Source organism: Dermacentor andersoni, chromosome 11 (genome assembly GCF_023375885.2).
Source record: "Dermacentor andersoni chromosome 11, qqDerAnde1_hic_scaffold, whole genome shotgun sequence".
NCBI lineage: Eukaryota > Metazoa > Arthropoda > Arachnida > Ixodida > Ixodidae > Dermacentor > Dermacentor andersoni.
This window is the reverse complement of record NC_092824.1, coordinates 14,041,394-14,065,321: the sequence shown is the minus strand read 5'-3', so window position 1 is coordinate 14,065,321 and position 23,928 is coordinate 14,041,394. Positions and strand designations below refer to the sequence as shown.

Sequence of the window (23,928 nt, the reverse complement as noted above, 5' to 3'; positions counted from 1 at the left end):
ATTCACATTACTGTGTTTTATTCTGAACTGCTATGCCTACTTTTATTCAGCCTACTAGCCTAAATTTATTTATGTTAAATTTGTACATTACCTGGCTGCTCTTTTCTTTTTTCGCTTGTGTGTGAATGTATATTTATATGTGCCGCTTGCCTTTGTCAGACATATTTTTTTTCTTTTGGCTGAAAATGTACCTGGCTCATGTTCCTGGAAGTAAGCAAAACCTACAATTGGTGACAGTTAGCGCAAGAGTGATATGCAATGCTGCGTCGGGTTGTTGGTTGTTGGCCTTGATCAAACTTCACTTGAAGTGATACAGTGCATAAGGGAGTTCGTACCTTCGCTCCTTACTTGTCACTCATAGGCGCTGCACCCTCCTCAGCAGCCATTTCACATGGGCACGTTCGCGAAACACCGAATGCGTCGCGATGACCGATTCAAGCTACATTCGGGAACAGTTTCTTGAACTTCATGCGAAAATGAGTTTTACTCGTGCAGAAATATTACAGATTGATGACTTCCACCCGCTACATGTGGAACTTGTCTTGTGTCTTCTGATATTCGTACTGTTAAGCGTGTCTATGTTAGTGGTGATTGTCTGGTTTGGGCGTCCAGCGCCCCACTGCTGAATTGCTGCACTCTTGAAGAGGATCAGCTGAAGAGGCTGAATAACCGGAGTTTCTTCTTTCCTGACTGTTGTTGCTCGGACCTGAGGAGAAAAGTAAAATAAAAAAATAAGCATCATTTTCTTTTTTCTTCCTACACATCACATGGTCGTTTGTTTACAGCAGTGTTGAGTAGCAACTGCAGCTCAACATTTATAGCTGGAAAGCATTTCTTCTTGGGCAAGTTAATGGGGTGTTCTGAACACTAGTTACCGCCCCAAAAGGCAACATAGGCAAAAAGGGCACACACAAATACCCGCTGCATTGTATGTTTGCGTGTGCTTCTCTCGTATGCTCCTTTTTACATGAAAATAATGCTTAGTAAGAATTCAGTCTTTTCGCCTTTTTTAATAAAAGCGCATGTCCATTCAAGTTATTTCCGCATGGCCATGCGCACCTAGCGGAAAAGAAGGGAATCAAGAATGTGCTTAACAACTTCAAAATGGCAACTCTCCTGCGTCGCCTAGAACATTGAATATAACATCATTGAACGCGAATAACAGAACGAAATTAGTTTACATTCACTAAAAATATGGCCTTTTAGATTTTAAACAATATAGCAGTAGCACCTGCACCCAGTGTCACACAGCGCGTCGGCAAATGTAACTGAGACCAGCGAATATCCTAAGCTGTAGCATTGTTCCACTGCCTGCTCATCTATCGAAGCACGCAGCCACGGTTCAAGCATGTGCGTTACGCTGTTAGAAAAGTATCTGCATTACAAGAAGTGCTCTTGATGAGCTAACGTAGGCTGGAGTAGCCGGTGCTGGTCTCCGTATATAGCGAGGCCTACGAAAGGGGCGAGAGAAAAGAAAAAATTAACTCCCGCTGGGATGACGCTGAAAATAGACTCCGCCGTCCAAATATTATCTTCTTTGGTAATCCAGACGACCAGTCCGAGACATGGTCAACCCCGGAAAAAGGGATCGAACCTTGTGCGGAGCACCTTGGTCTACGCTTGAAACAACACAAATCGAAAGAATGCATTGGCTTGGTCAATATAAATTGGAGAAATGTAGGGCGATAATCGCACAGTTTAGTCTCAGTATTATATAAAGTATTTACCAAAATAATCTCCAATAGAATAAGGGCAACACTGGACTCTTGTCAACCAAGGGAACAGGCTGGCTTCAGGAAGGGATACTCTGCCATTAATCAGCTTATCGAGAAATCCGCAGAATATGATAAGCCTCTCTATATGGCTTTGATAGATTACGAAAAGGCATTTGTTTCAGTAGAGATATCAACCCTCATAGCGGCATTACGTAATCAAGGAGTACAGAAAGCTTCCGTCAATACCTTGGAGAATATCTACAGAGGTTCTACAACTACCTTAATTCTACACAAGAAAAGCAAGAAGATACCTGTAAAGAAAGGGGTCAGACAGGGAGACCCAATCTCTCTAATGCTATTCACGGCGTGCTTGGAGGAAGTACTCAAGCTATTAAACTGGGAAGGCTTAGGAGTAAGAATTGACGGCGAATATCTCGGCACGCTTTTGTTTGCCGATGACATTGTTCTATTCAGCAACAATGCAGACGAGTTACAACAAATGATTGAGGACCTTAATAGAGAGAGTGTAAGAGTGGGATTGAAGAATAATATGTAGAAGACAAACATAATGATAAATAGCCGGGCAAAGGAACAAGAGCTCAGGATCGCCAGTCGGCGACCATGATCAGGGAACCCTGATCATGAGAAGGAAATCCACAGAAGAATAAAAATGGGTTGGATCGCATACGGCAGAAATCGTCAGCTACTGACTGGAAGCTTACCATTATCATTGAAAAGGCAGGTGTACAATCAGTGCATTTTACCAGTGCTGACATATGGGGCAGAAACTCGGAGACTGACGAAGAAGCTTGAGAACAAGTTAAGAACCGCGCAAAGAGCGATGGAACGAAGATTGCTAGGCATAACGTTAAGAGACAGAAAGATAGCGGTTTGGATCAGAGAGAAAACGGGTATAGGCGATAGTCTAATTGACATCAAGAGAAAAAAATGGAGCGAGGCAGGTCATGTAAGATGCGCAGGTTAGATAACCGTTGGACCATTAGGGTTACAGAAGGGCTACCAAGAGAAGCTAAACGCAATCGAGGACGACAGAAGATTAGGTGCAGCGATGAAATTAGAAAATTCGCGGACGCCAGTTGGAATTGGTTGGCGCAAGACAGGGGTAATTGGAGATCGCAGGGAGAGGCCTTTGTCCTGCAGTGGACATAGTCCACTGCAGCCACCGTAGTCCTCCATAAAGAAAGCAACAAAATCCCAATAAAGAAAGGCGTCAGGCAGGGAGATACGATCTCTCCTATGCTATTCACAGCGTGTGTACAGGAGGTATTCAGAGACCTGGATTGAAAAGAATTGCGGATAAGAGTTAATGGAGAATACCTTAGTAACTTGCCATTCGCTGATGATATTGCCTTGCTTAGTAACTCAGGGGACACACCGCAATGCATGCTCACTGACATGGAGAGGTAAAGCCAAAGGGTGGGTCCAAAAATTAATCTGCAGAAAACTAAAGTAATGTTTAACAGTCTCGGAAGGGAACAGCAGTTTACAATAGGTAGTGATGCGCTGGAAGTGGTAAGGGAATACATCTACTTAGGACAGGTAGTGACTGCGGATCCGGATCATGAGACTGGATAAATCAGAAGAATAAGAATGGGCTCGGGTGCGTTTGGCAGGCATTCTCAGATCATGAACAGCAGGTTGCCATTATCCCTCAAGAGAAAAGTTTATAGCAGCTGTGTCTTACCAGTACTCACGTACGGGGCAGAAACCTGGAGGCTTACGAAAAGGGTTCTACTTAAATTGAGGACGACGCAACGAGCTATGGAAAGCAGAATGATAGGTGTAACGTTAAGGGATAAGAAAAGAGCAGATTGGGTGAGGGAACAAACGCGAGTTAATGATATCTGAGTTGAAATCAAGAAAAAGAAATGGGCATGGGCAGGACACGTAATGAGGAGGGAAGATAACCTATGGTCATTAAAAGTTACGGAATGGATTCCAAGGGAAGGAAAGCGTAGCAGAGGGCGGCAGAAAGTTTGGTGGGCGGATGAGATGAAGAAGTTTTCAGGGACAACATGGCCACAATTAGTACATGACCGGGGTAGTTGGAGAAGTATGGGAGAGGCCTTTGCCCTGCAGTGGGCATAACCAGGCTGATGATGATGATGATGATGATGGACATAAAACAGGCTGATGATGATGATGATAGCTTTAAATGAAATACGACAGTGCATCACAGCTTTCACCATGAATCGTAGCGTAAGGTGCTTTTTCTTTTCTGGTGCATGTCCAGAAGTTAAGTTCTTGCTCTTAACGTGAAAGCGCAGGCGAGCAATGGTTTAGCTTCACAATGCTTCTCGTAAGTTCAAGTTCTGGACTGCTCGCCAGCGAGCAGTCCAGACGACTTCAGTTGAAAAACCAAGAAAGATGGGCTAGCGGCAGTGCACACATCAGTTGTTTTCTTGGGAACTGGTGGCCGCTGCACTTGAAGCCGAATTTATTGTGCTATGTGGCTGTTGATATTTGTCGTACTTGCCAAAACCGCTTCAAGCTTCTCACGGAGAATCATCTGTGTGAGAAAGCGAACCGTCTTTCAACAGGTTCGCTTGCTCACTTGTGTGCACATACCCGTTCTTCACTTGTTCAACACACGTCATTTTCATTAGCATCTGCTTTCCTTCAAGCGCTTGTTCAAGTTTCGCTCATTGTCTCTTCAGGATTACTTTAGCGACCGGAATTCTATCTAAACGTTGCTTGTTCGCTTTGCGGCAGCTTTCTTCAGCTGGAGCGTCGGGCAGCATCGAAGTAACAACGTCATTCATTAGCCACAGATGCACCCTCGGAATCTCCAGAGTATGCTCAGTGAAGCGCTCCTCGAAGTGACGCTCGTAAGCGGCTACTGTTGCTAGAACATTTCCTCAGCATAGTTATGTGCAAGCTCACGTTTCTCGGTAAGGTCTGGGTCTCGCTGCGTCAAAATCAGTGGTATTTAGGTCCGTGGCTTGCATTTTTGTCGCTAAGTTTACGATTCCTCGCCATGTTAGTGGTGCCCCTCAGGATAGTTTTCTTCTTGGCAGCAACACTTTCACTGTGTCTCGAAGCCTTTTAAAAAGCCTCGTATTGACGAAAACCATCCAGAGTATCCACTTTGCTCCTTAATCTGCTAAGTAAATTACAGGAACTCGAACAACTATCGCCACCCCAAGCGCTGTGCATCGCGCCATCAGCTTGTTAACAGGCAACATCAATGACCGCTTTTGAAGGTTACTCATATCAGCAAGAAACAACACACTTTCTGCACTCTCTCGACTTAGTGTAACCATTTTCTTTCAGGTTTTACTGTTTCATGATAAGGGGAGGATACAAACGGTGCTATGCGCACCGAGCCCCGCGGTCGACGCACGCCTGCTCATCAACGCGCTGCGGAACAAGCTCGAGGAAGTAATAGACATGTACACTCGGAAAGCATTTGTGACGGCTATAACTGACACTTCGGACAGGACATCTAGCTATAGCTGACATCACTGAGGGTCTACCTCGACGATAATATATCGCGAGGTAAAGAAGGGATTCTGAATAATAAGCTCAGGATACGGGCTGCCATGGCTGTTTCCACGACAGAAAAAGAAAGTGCCAATGCGCATCCATTTAAAATACCAGGTGATCATTTTTAACTTTTGCGCTATTTTTAAAACTCGACTGCTGCAGATAACATCTGTCTAGTCCTTAAGCTGGATTATACAGAAGCGAACATTACTTGAACGAGATATCAGAACCCATCTTTATCTAGTTAAAGAAATCACTATACATACATCCTAATTAATTTGTTTGTGCCAGATAATGTAATTTGCGAATTGTAGCCGATGACATTGCAAAGCGTATCCACTTGGAATAAATTTAGAGAATGAGTTTGGAGGTAATGGCCATCAAGCTATCCGTGAAAGTGCACTCTTGTTCCACTTTGTTTTTGAATTAAGAAAACGCTCTTTTACACATTGAAGCACAAAAGTAACTGGAAGGCCATGTATTTCGTCCCACTTTGGGAAATAATATCAGCAAACTGATGTGATTCAGGAGATTAATTTGCAGGTTGATATGTCTTGAAAACTCACGGGCTGCATAAAAATTGTTACAGCGCAAACACATGCAACCACAAGTATCAAGGACGAGACACAAGCGCTGTCAATTTTTATGTCAAGTATGCACCAACTCACCCAGAAAGAAGTTTTAATCACGGGCTGCAATTTGTAAATTGCAATACGTGTGGTAAAGTAAATAATTAGGAAAGTATTTAGTAAATTTCTTTAATTAGTTGAATACAGTTAAAACTAGATCTAAGAAAACTCGATTCCCTATCCAAGTTTCCGATCTAACGAAGAAATTTCCACTCCCCAGCAAGCACCCATAAGGTTCAATGTTGTTATCAACCCGAATAAACGAAACTAGCTTGCATTAAGCCCGATTTAACGAAGCTTTTCCCGAAATAAATTGGTAAAAGAGCTTTGATTTCTTCCTAATTTTGACGCAGACGGGTTTTTCTTCAAGCGCGCACTCTAATGTCATCGCGTTGTAACAACCAGGCATCCTAGCCACGGCCCTAGCTTTATTTTAACGAGGCTGCACGCCGCGCACATGCGCGGAACAACGGACTCGGTAGTCGCTAGCGTTCGCACGTGCGAGAGGGCGCTGGGGGCGGCTGTATTAATTTGGCCCCCCCTCGCGGACTTTTTACAGGCGCAGGCGTGGGTTAGCGGCAAATACTATGCCGTGGTACCTTTTGGATGTCGCTACGTTACAACTCTAGATTTCGTAGGACCGAAAAATCCCTGAGTCGATTTTCTGAACTTCCCGATTTAATGAAATAAATCAAGCGTGGTCATCCCTTCGTTAAATCGAGTTTCTTTAGTGCTAGTAATGTCTGCTTCATCAAATAAACCAGCTCAAGGACATGCTATCAGGATTTATGCTATCGGCCACACGGGAGTTTTAAAACTTCCGGGAAACTAAAAATAATAACCCAGCATATATGAGGGCAACACAGATTATATGCGAGAGCGAACGCCTGCTTTAAGAGTAGGTCATGTAATCGTCCCAGGGACTCTCCAAATGTGGCTGCAAGATGAAGTGGAAATCACCACAGAGGCAATGGCCACGCACTGCATTCAGTCGCTCAAGTTCTGAGAAGTCACGTGAAAAACTGCTAGCGTATTGTGCAAACCAATAAGGCTTGTTTTGGGAAAGAATGCCGGAGAGTGTACGCACTTGTGGTGAAGGGCAAGGACGATGGGTAGGAAGGGCGGATACGAGTCCCCCTTGGACTTGATGGCCTTGATGGCCTTGATGCGCTCGATGGCCTCGATCTGCTGGATGAGCGGGATGTACTTGGCGATCTGGGCGGCCTCCACGGGCTCCACGTCGGGCAAGAGACCGCCCGGCCCGCCGGCGCTGGCCAGCAGCACGCGGTGCAGCAGGAGCAGCAGAAACGCCGCCAGCGGCAGTGCCCGAAAAGCCTGCGGCACAGAGTCAGCTGAATGGACTACGCACTGCCGAGCCAAGCGCTGCTGTGTAAGTTTCTATGGATTATGTCTCTGTCATCATCATCATGATCATCATCATCATCATCAGCCTGGTTATGCCCACTGCAGGGCAAAGGCCTCTCCCATACTTCTCCAACTACCCCGGTCATGTATTACCCCGGTCATGTAGCTCTGTAGCGGTCGGCAAATTGTTTATGCGGAAATGTAGGCCTTGAAAGTGATAACTGTGCAAGTTTATGTCACGCAGTTTTCTTTTTGCCTGTTTATGTGTCGTCACGAGTGCTTGTCGCTGAAAGTTGCTCAAAAAAAGAAAACTTTATCCGTTTCGATCAACGATACCATGTTACCCGCCTAAGCTTTAGCTCGAGGTGAGCTCCAACTCTCTTATTCAAATATAGCTAATAAAGCGCTGAAATGCTTTTATACGAAGGAAATCCTGCATAAATTTGAATAAATTTGTTATATTTGTGAGATAAAGTTCAAATTTAGTGGCTCTAGAAGGCAGAATTTGTTTTAGGGGTTGAAAATGTGAAATAAAATTTACGCAATAGTTGGTTTTAAAATGTTGAAGCACGATGTTAACGAATCCGTAACCCTGCACCGATAACGTATATCGGAGCTTCGTAAGCTGCATTTGTTATCGAGGGAAAACACGGGGAAGGAGGAAGATCGAAATTCAGGACGGTAATCAAAACTAGAACAAGGTAAAAGGGGGAGCCAATTTTTCGACAAGTGGACTTGTCTTTTTCAAGGCTTTGAAAAAGACAAGTCCACTTGTCGAAACGTTGGCTCTCGCTTTCCTCATCGTCCGTTATACAGTCATGTTTACCAAGGACAAGGAGAAAATTTCGGTAATTTATGCAATGGCTACACATATTGTCAAAATGGGTGTTCAGTAGTTATCGGAACAGCCCGTAAATTACTGAGAAACATTATTCACATTGAACAAATCACCCCCGGCGCATATCCCATTTACAACAAATGTGACCTTGCAATATTATGATGACGGTGCGAAATCTTACTTATAAGGGCTGTACAGTAGACTTCCTTTAAGACGAACTCAAAGAGGCCATGAAAATTTGGTCGTCTTATCAGAGGAATAATTGGCAACACGACCAGGTGCATCCGAGTATCTTACTTCAAAGCGGTAAATGAAGTAGGCTTAGAACGGAGGGAATAACGACATAGAAAGTATTTATTTAGCTGCACTTAATAACGAAAAACTGTTTTCAAGTAGTACTCTTGCTTGAATTCATCTAGTCCGTGATGGATGTTGGACACTTCTGTCCAAATCGGCGAGCAGCGCTAGAATGGCCTTAAAAAGCATTCTACGCCTTCGTGCTACTGCAAAAAGTTCACTTGGGAGTTAAAGCAGGCATCTGCAGCCTCACAGGTCATTGGTGCCGGCTCCGAGCCAGCAAAAGTACGAAGCAACTCGCTGAGCACGCGGCAAAGCAACACAACCTAGACGAACGTCTAGGTGATGTTGAGCGAAGTGGGGAAGGAGAAACAAAGCGAAGCGTCTCGGAGGAGGAAGGTAGGCGGAGGCGCGCTGGGTTGACCTCCTCTGGCAGTTGCTGCAGGTTTCGTTTGCGGTACGGACGTACCGGCTTCGTCTCGAAATAACATAGCCCTCATGCGCCGTACGCTGTGTGTGCGAGTGAAAGCGTGCGACGGTGAGCTGACGATGGCGGCTCAATCTCGCTTGGGCGAAGGAGGAAAGGGGGGGAGCACGCCGTCTTTCGTCGCGCGCATGACAGCGGGGAGGGTATCGTGCTGGGGTGTCGTACTTCGGTCACGCGCGGTTGTGCTGGCTTTATCTTGAACACGCTCTGGTTTGGGGGCACTGTTTAGGTAGGCCGATGGCTCGTAGCTTTGAGTGCGTTGTGCTCCTGACAAAAGATTTAGTGAGTATATATCACCTGATAATTAGGCCACGAAAAGCTAAAACACATATCGCACCTATAATATGTTCCTCCATTTTTTCAAATATGAATTGCGTGTGATGTTTAGTTCTCCCAGGACATTCGAAAGCATTGCCTAATCATAAGATATTATAAAGAAATTGGAAACTTAGTCACATAAAGTTTGACATTAATTCACTCTGCGTGCTATAGCCAACTTTCCCGCAGTCTTCATCTTCATGTAATTTTCGTTGTTGCAATGTGGTGAGAAAAGCGCTACCGACCATACCTGATAAACTGTTAGATCGCCCCTTCACGGAAGAGAAAGCCTTACGCTGGTCCAGACCAGGTTCACTGCCTAAGGCTTTAAACGCTTTGCTACGATAACTATGAATTAAGGATTATGTGGCCGACTCTGAAAGTTGTAGTGCATTACATCGCGTTTGTGTGTATGTTTAGTTGAATTTCTCTGTCCCTTGCCTCCCTCTATCACATTTTGTTCCTTTCTCCAGCATACGGTAGCCAGCAGTACTGACACTGGCTGCCCACCCTGTCTTTCCATTTCTTTTTGCTCTTCCTCCTCCTCATTTATATTCATTAGAGTCTCCACTTGTTGCACTGTCCTGATCGCGAAGAAACCAGACCACATTTGGCCATTGTGAGTATACTCAGCTCAATGCTCATCGCGCCAAGCCGCCGTTGGTAGTTAAACGTCAATGAGCTGTTTGGAAATTAAATGTCATTAAATGCATCTCTCTGTCGTCGCATCAACATTTATCAAGGGTATCTTGTTGCACTTAGCTCTCCGCACCATGCTGTCTGTTACATTAGTGCTTCGACAGTTTTTCCTTGGGGCAGGTGCCAATTGACGGTGTTATGCCTCTATGGTTACACCTAATTATTGTGCGATGCGTGGACGCTTGCAGTTTGACTATGGAAACATTAGTGCAGATTACGCAGGACTTTCCTCCGCTCTTTCCTGGGCCCTCTGGATAGCCTGGGCTTGCTTTCGGAGTACCGTGTTTCTGATGGCCTCCTCCCAGTGTTTTTTTTTTTTTTCATCAGTAAAAGAAGAGCTCGATTAGCTCTGTTCGCGTTGAACGGACACCCTTCTAAATAATCAGTGGGGCCACGAATGTGTCTGCATGTGGTTTTTCTGGTTTAGTTCTTAGCCGCGCAATGTACACTTTTCTTATTACGTTTTGAGGAGTATAAGTATGCCTCGCAGAAGTGAACATAAATCTGTTTTTGAAAGTTAGCGCTGCGTGTTTGTCTAATTTGTCTTTCCTTGTCCCTCTCATTCTGTCTCCGCTAAAAGAAAGTAGAAGACACCACATATACAAGCCCGTATGGCTGCCGTCATCGAATAAAGTGTTGAAATATAATAACGTTCGTTCAGTGAACCTGCGTATGTGTCTTAATGGCCTTCGTAGATTTTCCACGACCGTTCCAATGTGGCACTGACCACACAGAACCAGTACCGATGTCTAGGCGACCGAAAAAGAAAACAAGAGAAAACAAGTCATAGAAAGCAACGACGCAATCGAACGAGAATGTCAAAGTTCTTGTTCTTGTACCCTAGTGAAATGGCGGAACTCACTCTAGGGGATCGGCCATGAATCAGGCAATAAAAAAATGTCATCAATTTTTTTAATAAACTAAGGTGAAATGAAATAAGCACCTTGCAAATGGGATTTCAAGTGTCTACTGTTACAGATATGAATAATCAATAATCTAAGTATTACATAAAAATAATTGTGTCCATAGTAATCTTTAAGAAGAATTCTAGCATGCAATCATTTTTGTCTCACGCATAAAGATGCACAGGGCTTCACAAACGTTCATGTGGCAGTAACCCAGTACGGTAGCTCCAAAGAAAATAATTCCAGGAAGAGATAAATTCAAGCCAAGCTTCTGGAAGGTTCTTCTAAATATCTTTTACGTTGAGTACTGAAACGGTGGCATATCAAAAAAAGTGTTGAAGAAATTCACGCTCATTGCATTAAGTGGACAAGGGTGATATATCCAGACCAGACCTTCGCAGGTAAAATTTCAGTGGAGGGACTCGCCACCGTAGTTTCGTAATCATTACTGCATTTTTTCCTAGTGGAGCACCAGTTCTTGCTCCGTGGAAATTTGAGATGCGGGAAATAAGATGTGGCAACAATGATGGCGCGAAGTTATTTGCAATAGCATATTTGCTGAATCGCGCCGCTGTGAACAAAGTTGACGGAGGAAAAATGGGGATTATAGAACCATCGTGGGATGCCACTGCGAGGGCTTCGTTTACGGCTATACTTTTGTGGCCTGGCACAAACACTAAACGAACGAGGCTGAAGTGTCTTGGGAAAAGAGAATAGACAGTTTCTAATGGATTTGAGAATTTGGTTGGGATTACTGGAGAACAGAGAGACAGGAAATCACTTAACATTATGGCTGATGACAGATGTGTTGGTAGTTTGAGTGAAGTCAGAAAAAGACTAACTTAGATGTGGTGACAGCGTACCCACATATGCGCTTTCTTCACCGACGGAAGCTTCAGTTGCTATAACGGTCTTTGTATCCAGATGTGCAGGTGGTCTTTCAAAATACTATTTAGATAGTCATGGGGCCAATGTTTAGCATATAAGATATCATTAGCGACAAATGTAGGAAGCCCAAGACGTAAATGTAATGTCTCTCGTTCTAATAGAAACAGTGACCGGTTCCAAAATGTCTACCAACTTGTCTTACAGCACAGCTATAGGGGGAGTTTCGCAACGGTTCTTGTATAGCAGTAAAGGTTGGCGTCCGACGGTGCGGTCCATATTGTTGCACAAAAACGGATATTTACAAATATTTACAAGTAAGGCGAGCAGCACAGGAGTCACAGCAGCCAATATGGCGAGGAGCCACCTCTACGCCTTCTTCATCAATGCTGGCCTTATGCGACAGTCGTGGCAATATCAAACGTAAGTAATCTCATTGAAAACCTAATGTTCATTCATGAATACCGTTACTAAGGACACCTAGCCACTGCCGTTCCCGAACGTAGCAGCAGTTAACACACTTGTAGAACTTGAGAAAGCAGGGCATAAACGAGCAAAGCAAACACAGAAGTCAAGTCGCACCTACGATAAAACCCTGGTTGAGAAAGCGTAGAAAGAGCCGATTACGAGATCAGGGAATGCCACCATCCCTGGCGAGCCGCTTTCTGCGTGCAGTTAAGGCTTCGGATTTCTTTTCTGTGGTGATCAATACAAGGGACGATAAGGCGCGAGTGTCCTAGGCTAGCGATTCGGCTCACTTCGAGTGGCGCAGCACTTCCGACTACTGTGCTCTGCGCGTGCCGAGTTTCCCGCCGGCACTTCCGGCAGCGGTTGATGGCCCACGCTGCTGCTTCGCACATTGTCTGCGACCTACCCGACCGTGTCATTCCGTCATCTTCCCGTCTGTCCGGTATACTGTTTTGCCGCAGCGCAATAGTGGAGCGCAAACAACTACCGGCTGACACTTAGCAAAGCCGTCGTTGTGTTTTTCTCGCAACCTAGCATGTGCATGGATAAAGAGGCAAAACCGGAATCTTCTTAAAGGACTCTGTGCCTAACTCCGATGCACAGAAATAATGCAACACTTACAGGAACAGAATTAGGAAAGCACTAAAAGAAAAATTCGAGGAATATCCGTCTCTCTTTTCCGTGACTGTGCGAGAAAGTAGTTGGTGTGGCGCGTTGTTAAACACCGCAGGCACGTAGAATTTTCTGCAGCGTTTTGCTAATCTAGTCTGCGCATCAGGAGCAATGAAGTGATCACGCGATTAGGGTTCGCGAACAGGTGCATAAGGAGTGAAATAGTTTAGGAACCATCTTTTAGTTTAGGAATCATATATTTTGATATGTCTGCTCAAAAAGCATGGCGAAATTGGGCATGTGTGACAAACAGAAAACGTTAGTTTCTCCGATTGACATACAGTACAATCCAGACTTTAAAACACTTTTCATGAATAATTCAACTTCATTGCGCGAAATATAGGACAAGAATAACAACAGCAAATGCCATAGCTTAGCACAACATACACCAAAAAAATTTTCTTTTTAATTTGAAGTCGACAAAGACCCTCAGTTGAATGACGTACATGTACATCGAGTTTTTCTAAGGTGGGAGGAGTGTGTTAAGTGCCTATTCCACGTCATGTCATAGTTGAAAAGAAAGATGCACCCAGATATCTTGCTAAAAGTACATATTGTACTGCAGAACATTTACACCCTCGGCAAGATTTACTATGGGTAATGGATGAATATCAGCGAAAATGTGCTTTGGAAGGCTGCGAAAACATACGACCTTCGTTTTAACTATTTAAATGTGATTATTCTAGCAGCGGCTTTTTAATTGCAGGGAATGTGATTGCAAGGTGGCAATTACGTGTTAATAAGTTTTGTAGCAAGAAATGTAAATAGTGCCAATATGGATCCCTGTGGGACGCCATTTGCAACTTCAATTTTCCTGCCTAGCTAACGCAAATCAAAACACTGGCTAGACGCACATCTGACTTCTAAGCAATGATTTAGAAAGGTCTTAGAAACCACAATAGCACATAAAGTTCTACCGAATCAAAGGTATTGGAAGCATCAAGAAAAGAGCCCATGCAAATTCATTATCATTAATTGTGCCGTTTATAAAATCGCAGATCTATTCTAGAGCATCTTCTTTACCCCGTACCTTATAGAAACCAAACTGATTACTTTACAGTAAATTATCAGCGTCTACGAAACTAATCATTACCAAGAGCATGTGTTTTTCAAAAATCAAGGCAATACGTATGAGTATTGAAATACCTCTGTAATGTTCTACTTTATTTTTTCGCCATGTTTATACGAAGTAAGGGCTATCATCTTTTTAAAACGGCCATGAACTACTTCTGCTTTTATTATGTTGTTTATGATGACCAAAAGTACGATGCACAGTAGGTGAAAATTTCTGCAATGTTTGCCTACATATATTCCATCTATAATGACAGACACCTAGTTTTTCATGGTAAGGAGAGGGTTGAGAATATCAAACGCCGAACACCCCGGTAAAATGTTGTATCGGGAACTGATGGAAAAAGACGACGCTGGCACGGGCAGTCCTGCATTTTGATAAACATACTAGAATAATGCGTTGAACCAAGGAGCCAAAGCCTAAGAAAGCGAAAAAAATATTCTTACGAATACTTCCATGAGAATAAATCGATTTTCCCCTCACAAATAATCTGTTAGAGCTCGAGCTATAGATGAATTTTTTCGCGAGCTTTTGAAGCTACTTTGGAAGTGCATTCGTTTTTTGGCACGAACTAAGGTAGCAGTTATATTACACACTGTCTTCTAAACGTTACGAGGATTATTGTTTTCCTTTCTTTTTTTTTTTTTTTTTGTCGCCGCCGGTGACAATATGCCCAAGCAAGGGCTCGCTCTGCAAAGGCAGGTCATTTTTTAGTCAAGTGCAACATGCTTGTCGCAGTTTTCTTCAAGCCAGAAGACAAAGCTTTTTCTGAGGACTCGATAGATTCGCCCAATGAATTAACAAAAGCATCGCATAGGCTTCTTGCGGCGTATTCTTTAGGATAGATTCCAAAACATAGCATCTAAACAAGCAATTCCAAAGGTTTCTGTCAATAATATTTACTACATAGGCATCGCTAAACTAGACAGAGTTGTGCTGTTTGTCCATGAAAACGGTGCCCACTAAAAAATGATCGCAACTTTCTGCCTCAATAATAAAAAAATCACTGTGGCCGAGCGTTTGTTCACATGATCAATGCATGGTGATACCGTTGCATTGCCCAAGGCTTAAATTGCCTGGAGAAATTAATTGTATCTTCAATACCGAAGTACGGAAGAACATTTAAATGACTGACACCAGCCTGTGAATTGTGATTCAGCAAATTATTATTGAAATCGCCGTACATTACGAAGTGCCAAGAAGGAATAAATGCTATGGTTCATTAATTGACAAACTCGTTTATGTTCTCATCTGGTGGTCGATAGACAGGTAATCAAGTCCTGAAGTTCAGCTCCCAAATTCTCAAGTACTCTCCGAGTTCTCAGGGTCTTATTCATTTAAATGTCACCTCCGTGGTTGATGAGCAGGACCGTGTCATATGCAAGCCGCAGCTATAGCCTAGATATTCCCCGCTTATGCTTAACCCTAATCTAGCGCCCAGAATACTTCTTTGAATTGGGCAGTGAGTAACATTGCTGAGATGGTTGCTCGTTGCTTTTACCTAAAGTATTTAACTAAGAAGGTCCCGTTAAATACATCGGAAGAGAAAACGTGCGTTTTCACTTTTGTCGACATCCAATAAACTGATTTTGATGGTTCTTGGTTGAACTTGATCTAGATTACTAGTGCTTGATTTATTCATGAAGTTTACCGCTCCAAAGCAACAATGGGGCTGTAGGCGTACGTTTACATGAGAAGGACTTGCTGTTGGGCGAGTTGGTCTTGCATAACTGATGAAGAGAATTAGCCCAACAAAAGCCGCACGCAGCTAGAGGGTAGACAGACAGGAGCTTCTTATAAGTATTTAATAGCAGAAATAAGCATATATATATATGGTCAGGCATGCGTACGAACAGTACACAGCATTGTAACAGGGTGACGCAATTACATAAAAGACGAGTGCACGAAAATCGTTATTCGGAGGCGTGTGCGATTTGACATTGTTGTCTACTTTCCACGCGCAGTGTGACAAGTTGGCTACATATGAAATACCTTTCCTGCTTTTAAACATATGTAAGCGCTTGTCTTCGTATCCCCTGCGATTGTGTAATTTCCCTCATCAGCTGAACTTACATGAAGGCGACAAAGTTGGGTCCTGTCTGCTTTTCGAGAGAAAATTTAGTCGCCGGCTTCACGTAAGCACCACCGGGCTGGGCCGAGTGAGCGTCGTGGTGCGTTCTGTGATCCCGCGTGCAAAGGCCGTGGCTTGACTGCCCGCTTGGCAAGGTGTGTGTGAACGCGGTACTGTCGTGCTCGGTGAGCTCAAAACCTGGGGCAGAAGTCACAAAGCCTTTCGCGCGTGGCTGCAGCTTCCCATTGGTGAGGCGCCTCCTGCAATACTATGTCTTACGTCACGATTGGTGGCCATTTGCGCTTGTAGCGTAAGAAAATTTCATATTGTAGGTTCCATCGTAAGAACTTTGTTGTGAATATGGGCTCTGACTTAACCCACTCACGTCGCGTTCGTGTAAGCTAAGCTTATGAAAGAAGTGGTAGTTCGAAAGCTCCCGATTACTTTGGGCCATTGAGGGTTTTTTTAATGGCACATATATGTAAACACACAAGCATTTTTACAATTTGCCCCCTATCGAAATGCTATCGCGGTAGCGGGGACTCTTTTTTAGCCTCCAAGTCCTTGCTTCATACGTTAGCACCGGCAGAATGCGATGGTCGTACACATTTCAAGGGTGGCGGGGAGCCACCACTCATGATTTGCTAATACCTGCCGTATGCCTTCCAATCCATTCTTATTATCCATCTTCTCCATTCTTCTTAGGATTAGCGTCCGCTGCGAGCAATTGTACTTGGTAAACACACTCTTTCACATATCCTAGACGCTGCCTTCCAGTCATGAATAATTCTTTTCTTGCCAGGCTATCGATCATTATGTTTGCAACCTGTATATTAATTTTTACCTCTGGTCTTACACTTCCTCGCCTAGGATCCTCAGTAATTTGGTAGAAGTTACCCACAGTGTTGCTTAAAAGGGCAATGCCTTCTAGAAACCGCTACTGCCGAGATATTTCGGCATTGATACAATATTTCCTTCCCAGTCTAATAGCTCAAATACGTTTTTCTAAGCACGCAGCGAATAGCATCGGAAAGCTTCTCTCTCCTTGCCCGACCGTTTTCTGAAGGAGTATTTTCGAGATTGGGACGGCGGATAGATGTACAGATTGTAATCTGGGGATGCGCCCCTACCAGTGGGGGGGATAGCAGATAGCTTCAACTCACGGTCTCCATATTGCGCTCGTAATCCAAGGATGACCGTTGTCCACCGGGGAGTTCAGTGCCCTTTCTCAGCTGTTCTTGCTAGTGACGTTGAAGAAAAGGGCTGCGTCTTCGCGTCGATGCCGACGACGACGGCGTGAGACGCGTTGTTTCGCCTCCGATTTCGTGAGGAGTCTGCGGGCTGGGTGCGCTAGCGAGGGTGCTTCTATATAGTACCACCTTCTCTCCCTCAGTAACACGACCAGTCTTATTTTGAAACAGGCGCCATTTTTCTTGCCTCGTTTTTCTTGGTCCTAAGCTTCGCGTCCCGTTCGAGACAGGGCGAGAAAGCGCGCCTTGCGAAGAAAGCGGGAACAAAACAAAACAACAAACAAGTGGAAAATAAAAGTGTGAATGATCGTTCGCTGAAGAAAAGTGCACGGCGCCCGATGTGCCGCGAACGGCAAATGGAGGTCGGCGTGCAACGCACCCAGAAATCTTACGTTTCTTTTATTTTCAGGTATTGCGGTCATTTAGGCTCACGTACATAAAAAAAAATGAAAGACTTCAGAAAGGAAGTGTTATACGAAGACAAATCAAGAACGGCCGGTGAAGTGTGCGACTGCTCTTCCTTCGTGACCTTTTATAAAGCTGGAACTCTGGCGAAATGACTCGGCGGCGAAAGACGTCGTTCACGCCGCGTGATCGAGCAGGCGTGCTCACGGTGCAAGCGCCTGCGTCTCTGGGCTTCAAGATGAAAAAAAGAAATGTTGTGCCTTATAGTACTAGGCGCCCTATTATCGTCCACGGTCTCGGCAAACAAAAAAAATGAGTTTCGGCTTTCTTTTCTTACGCACTTTTCGCCAGTCACCGCGACGCGAAACGCAAGAAAGGTTGTCAGCCCGCTTTCTTCTTAATCCCATTACTACTGGGCACATGCTTTATTTATTTATTTATTTATTTATTTATTTATTTATTTATTTATTTATTTATTTATTTATTTATTTATTTTTACTCCGCAATTCTCAGTCAGACTCGGTATCTGGAACCCGGTCGCCAGGCTAATGGAGGGAATGAGCCAAGCACACGATGAAAACCGAAAAGAGAGCCGACTGGAATATATGGAGGAAATGGCTATTCTTTAGTGAGGAACATTGCGTGACCTTGAGTTTATTATTGCAGGCATGCGACCGCGTTCTCGTCTCTTGGGAATTCCAGATTCGCTTCCACTCCTGGTGTCTACTTGCTAGCGCTGACAGACCGCAATGCACTCGTTTCCACGTGCGGATGCATGCGCGTCTGCTACATTGATTTACCAGAATGAGACTTTATTCTCCAATAATTTGGACAGGTAAAACGCTTCAATAAGCAGCGTGACCGGGTCTTGCATACGTGGTGTGTATCACAGCTAGGAGGCACGAATAACATCAAAATGCATAAATGCATAACAGCACAATGAAATGTACAAACCCGAAAAACACGACGTATTAATGGTATTTCCGAGCGTATAACATCTAGATATGGAAAAAAAATACAGGTGCACATTCACAATAGTCGCAACTCAAAAAAGAAAGAACCAGAAATACAAACAGAAATGCATACATATCACTCACGAACAGAAAAAAAAACTACGTATTATTAGAAGACAGGAAACTGCGGGCAACAACAATCAATGTTCTGAAAGAAAGCCATGATGTAAGAAGATTTCACACTGGTCTAATAGGCCTGTTATGATTATAATAACCTATTATTATGTTACTAGATAAAAGAGTTGGGAATGACAGCGAGGTTAAATCGGCATGATTCTGGTTTGCTACCCTAGACTGGGAGAAGGGTAAGCGGAAATGAAAGAAAGAAGAGCGGAGAGAAAAAGCAAAGAAGCGAAAAAAAAGATAAGGAGGGTTGTAAAAGTCCACGAGAATTAATCTTTCCAATGGGCCAGTCGAACATAAGATATTCAAAAGTGCCTTCACTGTCTTGTGGTGTGACTACTCTACAAGTCGGCGTTCCAGGACTGTCTGTTCCGAAAGCGGCCGGTCGCGAGCCTGCGTGCGCTCTATCGGGGACAAAGAACGTGCTCGGTAGTTTGCTCGTTGCCGCAGTGGTCACACACCCTCCCATTCGATGCGGAAAGCAAACGACTTCCTAAATGCGCCGCAAAGTCACAGCCGGCAAAGTACCGTACGTTGTCTCGGGTCGGGATAGTCCAGGTGGAGGATGAAGTTCCGGACAGCGATCCAGTCGATGTAGACGTGCGTTGGAAATTAGGTGTGTTCCACAACGATAGTAAGGCATCATATGTAAGGTCTCGAAGTTTCGCTGCCGTATCGGTTCTTGACAGCGGGATTGGTTCCTGCACGCCATCTTCTACACTCGGTTGCCTATTATGCCACAGTGTCTAGGGAGCCATTGAAATGGGAGGTCGTGTCTTCTCTCGACGCGGCGACGAATGAGCTCTCGGATTTCTAGCACTAGTTGTTTGTAGGGTCCATGGCGTAAGGCGGAAAACAAACAATACAGAATACGCTGGAGTGCTTGACACAGAATACAACAGTAAAATCATATGGCCATAGAGAAACTGACAATTTCAAGAACTATCCGTAACGCCAATATGTGCTCACAGTAAAGAAAATAAATGGAAGGAGGTGCAGTAAGAATTTATTTTCTGCTGGGCGGTTCCAAATACGTACAGGGCAAAGAAAATGTATACATGAATAAATTTATGCGGCAGTTATAATCAAGTATTTGTATTGTATGCTGTACGCGTGAAGTAGCATGGGTGGACTTTTTTTTTTGCACCCATTCGTGTCGAAATCCTTTCTGTTGTACGTAATGTTCTAAAATTACGAGAGTCTTAAGAACCGGCGCCTTTCAGAACCGGCGCCTTTCGTGGGGCGTTTTTCAAAGAGAAATCTTGTGGCCGGGTTTTGCAGACCAGCCTCTCTGCACTATGTACACTTACCAACTTGCCCACCTTCCTGCCATTCTAATCGTCAACATGCGTTCCCAAACACTGGTGGGCACAGACTTTCGATTGAAATATTTACAGCACATGTCTCAAAGAGGATGAGGATAACGCTAACTTGGGAGAAAGATTCGTATGCCACATGCAGGTGCTCTGAAGTGTGCACAAGTGCAAATGCTAACTCGATTAGTCATATTCTGATTTATGTGGCATTGCATCAATGTTTAAAATGTAGTGCAACTGCAAAAGCCCTTCCATGTGTGTCAAGAAATACAAAGCATGTATACCGAAGCATGTATCATGAACACGCGGTAATAACGGTGGCTAATATGTATTATAATCGCATAAGCAGTGCATCAAAATACACCAGGAGGGCATTAGACAGTCTAATGGCTCGATTTCAAGAAGTCATAGGACTTAGCTAAGACACTCATCACACTTTTTTTTTCTCGCGGAGCGGTTCCGTGATAACGATCATCAAAAAAGAGGAACAATGTACACCCTTGCCATTCTTTAACCAATACGCACGAGGGTCGACAGCAGCAGTATGTGTGGATGCGGGCATACGCATTAAGGTAGCCTAGACCCCACGGCGTGTCAGCGCCTTATAAAGGCGAGAAGCGGAGTGATAGGCTCCCGCATGCACTATCGCACAGACATGTCTGGCATATTCGTCGTCTGCTACGCTGCTCCCACCAGAAAGACACAAGCCCTTCGAGCGTAATCTGAGCAGTGCTGTTTGTCAAAATCCCGTGCCACAATAAGTGTGGAGGAATATGCTTCCTCTGCGATGTGCTTTCTATTTCCTCTTGATAGGCTCTACGGTGCACCCACATGGTGGGTACACGGCAGCAATTATTAGCAATTATCTAAGGGAAAATGAGACGTCCACCCAACCGTCGCCATGGCTACAAAGGAAACCCATACGGGTTCCTCGAAAGAAATGCCTCACAGTTGCAGAAAAATTTGTCCTTGTCCGGGACTCGAACCCGGGACCACCGACTTTTCTGGGCAGCTGCTCTATCATATGAGCTAACCAGGCAGCTAGCAGATGGTAGGGCGAAGTCGAATTTGTCAACAACTCGAAACTCATAACGACTTCGGCCGACGCTCGCTTGCCTACTTGCGGGAGCAGCATATGTCACTACGTTACCCAAAGACGTTGGGCGGAGCAAGACGCCCGCCTTCTGCCTATGCGGTCAATGACCAGGCATAAGCGCGCCTTCTGTAAATTCCATTCATAGGGAATATCCAGAATAGAGCCTCGTAATACGGAAACCCAGGCATCCGCCAGGGGTAAAGATTAAAAACAAATGTGTAAAAACGTGAAGCTATTGGCCTAAAAAAGAAGCAGCATCTATGATTGCACAGAATTGTAGCTGCGTCGTCTGGCTGTATCTGGCTATACGCAATGGGGCCTGGTGTATAGCAAAGGCAGGGCTTGAATTAGTATAATTTTATTACATGAAATGGCTCTCTCACCTAGGGAAAGGGAGGGAAAATAATGGTAGGATAGATAAAAATATAACTACGTACAGCGAAATTTTTTTTTAAATTCTAGAAGCGCCTTGCAGTTCAGCATCCCACGCTCAGGGACATAATGACAATTGTCTGGCGTGCGTCTTAGGTTAGTCTCAGCGGCCGACCTAATCTAGCAATCCAGACTACGAGTGATGGGTGATCTGTGCTTTTTACCTTGTCTGTTCGAGGCTGGGGCCGCAACAAGTTGTGTAGATTGGGGTACGTTGCCATTTTACATGTCTTACGAGTGACAGAAAACGCGGCGGAACAAGTTGATTCAACTCTTGGAAGCACAGCTTCATCGGCGGCGTTTCTAGCGTTGCATATTCCACTTGATGTAGTCCTTCGCCAGGTCGGCACGTATTCTATGAGTGCTGCTCCCGGCCTGGCTTTGGGACTTCAGCTCCACGAGGAAGTTCCCTGGAGAGAAGGTATGTGTTCTGCTGAACCTTTTCTTGAAGCTGTTTTCTTGCCTCTGATTTGTCCTGTTCTCTCTGATCTTGAAGTCCCATGAACTTCGGTGTGATAGGCACATCATCTATTACAGCAGACGAGCGGGAGTGCAGCATCTCGCTTGCTGCGTCCTAGACCCCGCCGTTGCCGACACTGCTCGCGTGCGCTGGGACCGTGTCCACGTGCACCTCGACCCCGTCACACCAATGAAGATCTGACACCGCTTGTTTTATACGGTTATCCTAATAAACAACTCGTGGAGGTCTTGAAAGCAATTTCAAGGCCTGCAGTGGGTCAATGAAAATGGTACTTGTCTGGTTTTTATGTGTACCGTCTATGTTGGTCTCCCTCAGTCTCTGCAAGGCGAACAGGATGACGTAGACTTCTTTCTTCTTGGCTGTTGGCTCTTCTTGGTGTGCAAAAACGACAGACTTAATGATACTGCCACTCGACAATGCCACTGCCGAAAATCGGGACACATAATCTCACGCGGTGTCTGTGAATACACCGCACTTCTTGTCGTCCGTTCTTCTGGCAATGGCCACTGTATGAGAGGAGTGCTGGTCCTGGCGTTGTTGGCGGGTCACCGGTGTGGTGAGCTCCAACTGCACGTCATCTCATAGTGCGACCCTTGGTGGTAAGTCATGTGTTTTATCTGCATTGCCCGTCTGTACCGCTCTGAGTTGGAGAAGGAGGCATTGTCGTGTCCGGCACTTCCGTCCGCTATGATTTCTCGCAGTGGTAGCAGGCCGGAATGGCGGGGGAACTCCTCGATGCTGATATGGAGGAGGGGAGCCCTATCACTGCTCGTGAGCATTCCCGTTGGAGTCTCTCGAGCTTTTCCTTTTATGCCTTAGTGAGGTCGAAGCAAGTTGGCCCATATCATGCACATGACGTGAAGACGGCCGTGACCAGTGTGCATGCCTTTTGTGTGCCTGCCCCACTACTCTGATGGGTGATCCTGGGCATGAGGTGCCACGTCTGCTTCTACCTCAGCTCAAGTTGCCTCAGCTAGGCGGCCGCACGTTCCTTCTCGTGGATTTGGACTCCCGGGATCTTCATAAAGCTTCTTCTGCTCTAGTGAGTCACTGGCCTGACAGTTGCACTTGGGCCTTGTCTTGCTTTACCGGGGTGCCTCCTTTACCTCGTCTTCTCTGTGGATTGCTGCATTCAGATGGCTTTCGCCTAGTCACGCAATGCATCCAAGGCTTCCTGCATGGCCCGACATTGGTCCTCCGTCATCAGAGAATCGTCGCCTAGCTGTGTCCACCGTGTTATATCGTCGCCATATAGGTACATCTGGCACTGGGAATTTGTCGCAGGCGGATGACCAAGCCTTCCATAAACAGATTAAATAAGGACTGGAGACAGAATGGCGCCCAGCAGGACGCCCCTTACTGTAGGTGAAAGACGCTGCTTGTGGATAGAAGCATAGGAATTTAAAACGTACGGTTCTCTAAGATAGACTTCACGATGTTGATTACACTCGGACCTGAGTTTGCTTCTTCAAGAGCAGCGATGACTGCTTCGCGCGTCACTGTGCCGAAATACTGCATTGTGTGCATTCCGTAATCGAACAGTATGGCAGATGGTACTCGAAATGGAAATTACGTTTTATGGTGGCACATTCTAACGCCGGTGTCACCGCTAATGCGCTGACATGCCATTCAGGCGATGTTCGCGCGCTATTGTTAAAACATTGCAAGTGTGTATGCCTGTCAATCTCTTCTTCAAGAAAATACACGTGCGCTAATCATCTCATGCGTCTTTTCCCATTTTCCTACTTACCCTCGAGTAGAGGACGTCCCTCTTCGGAAGCGTTGGGCTTGGGGCCTAGCACCTTAAGATCCTATGTGCCCAAAGGCACCTGTAGGGCAGCACTGACCCGTAGACCCTATGAAGTGCCTAAAGCCTGCACGTCT

General features: G+C 45.0%; 1 protein-coding gene across 2 annotated transcripts; it reads right to left on the bottom strand.

Annotated features, from left to right (window-relative positions):
• Positions 1-465: 465 nt before the first annotated feature.
• Positions 466-17,285, bottom strand: LOC129381439 (uncharacterized). Of its 2 annotated transcripts, none has more exons than XR_008609619.2 (3): positions 15,931-16,028; positions 6,939-7,186; positions 466-706 (listed from the first exon to the last, which is right to left on the bottom strand). XR_008609619.2 is itself a non-coding variant. In XM_055064301.2 (3 exons), the coding sequence occupies exons 1-3, from the start codon at positions 17,098-17,100 to the stop codon at positions 649-651; spliced, it is 315 nt and encodes a 104-aa protein (XP_054920276.1). In that variant the 5' UTR covers positions 17,101-17,285; the 3' UTR covers positions 466-648. The 2 variants fall into 2 exon arrangements, 1 of the variants encoding a protein (XP_054920276.1); XM_055064301.2 differs by lacking the exon at positions 15,931-16,028 and adding an exon at positions 17,092-17,285.
• Positions 17,286-23,928: the final 6,643 nt, after the last annotated feature.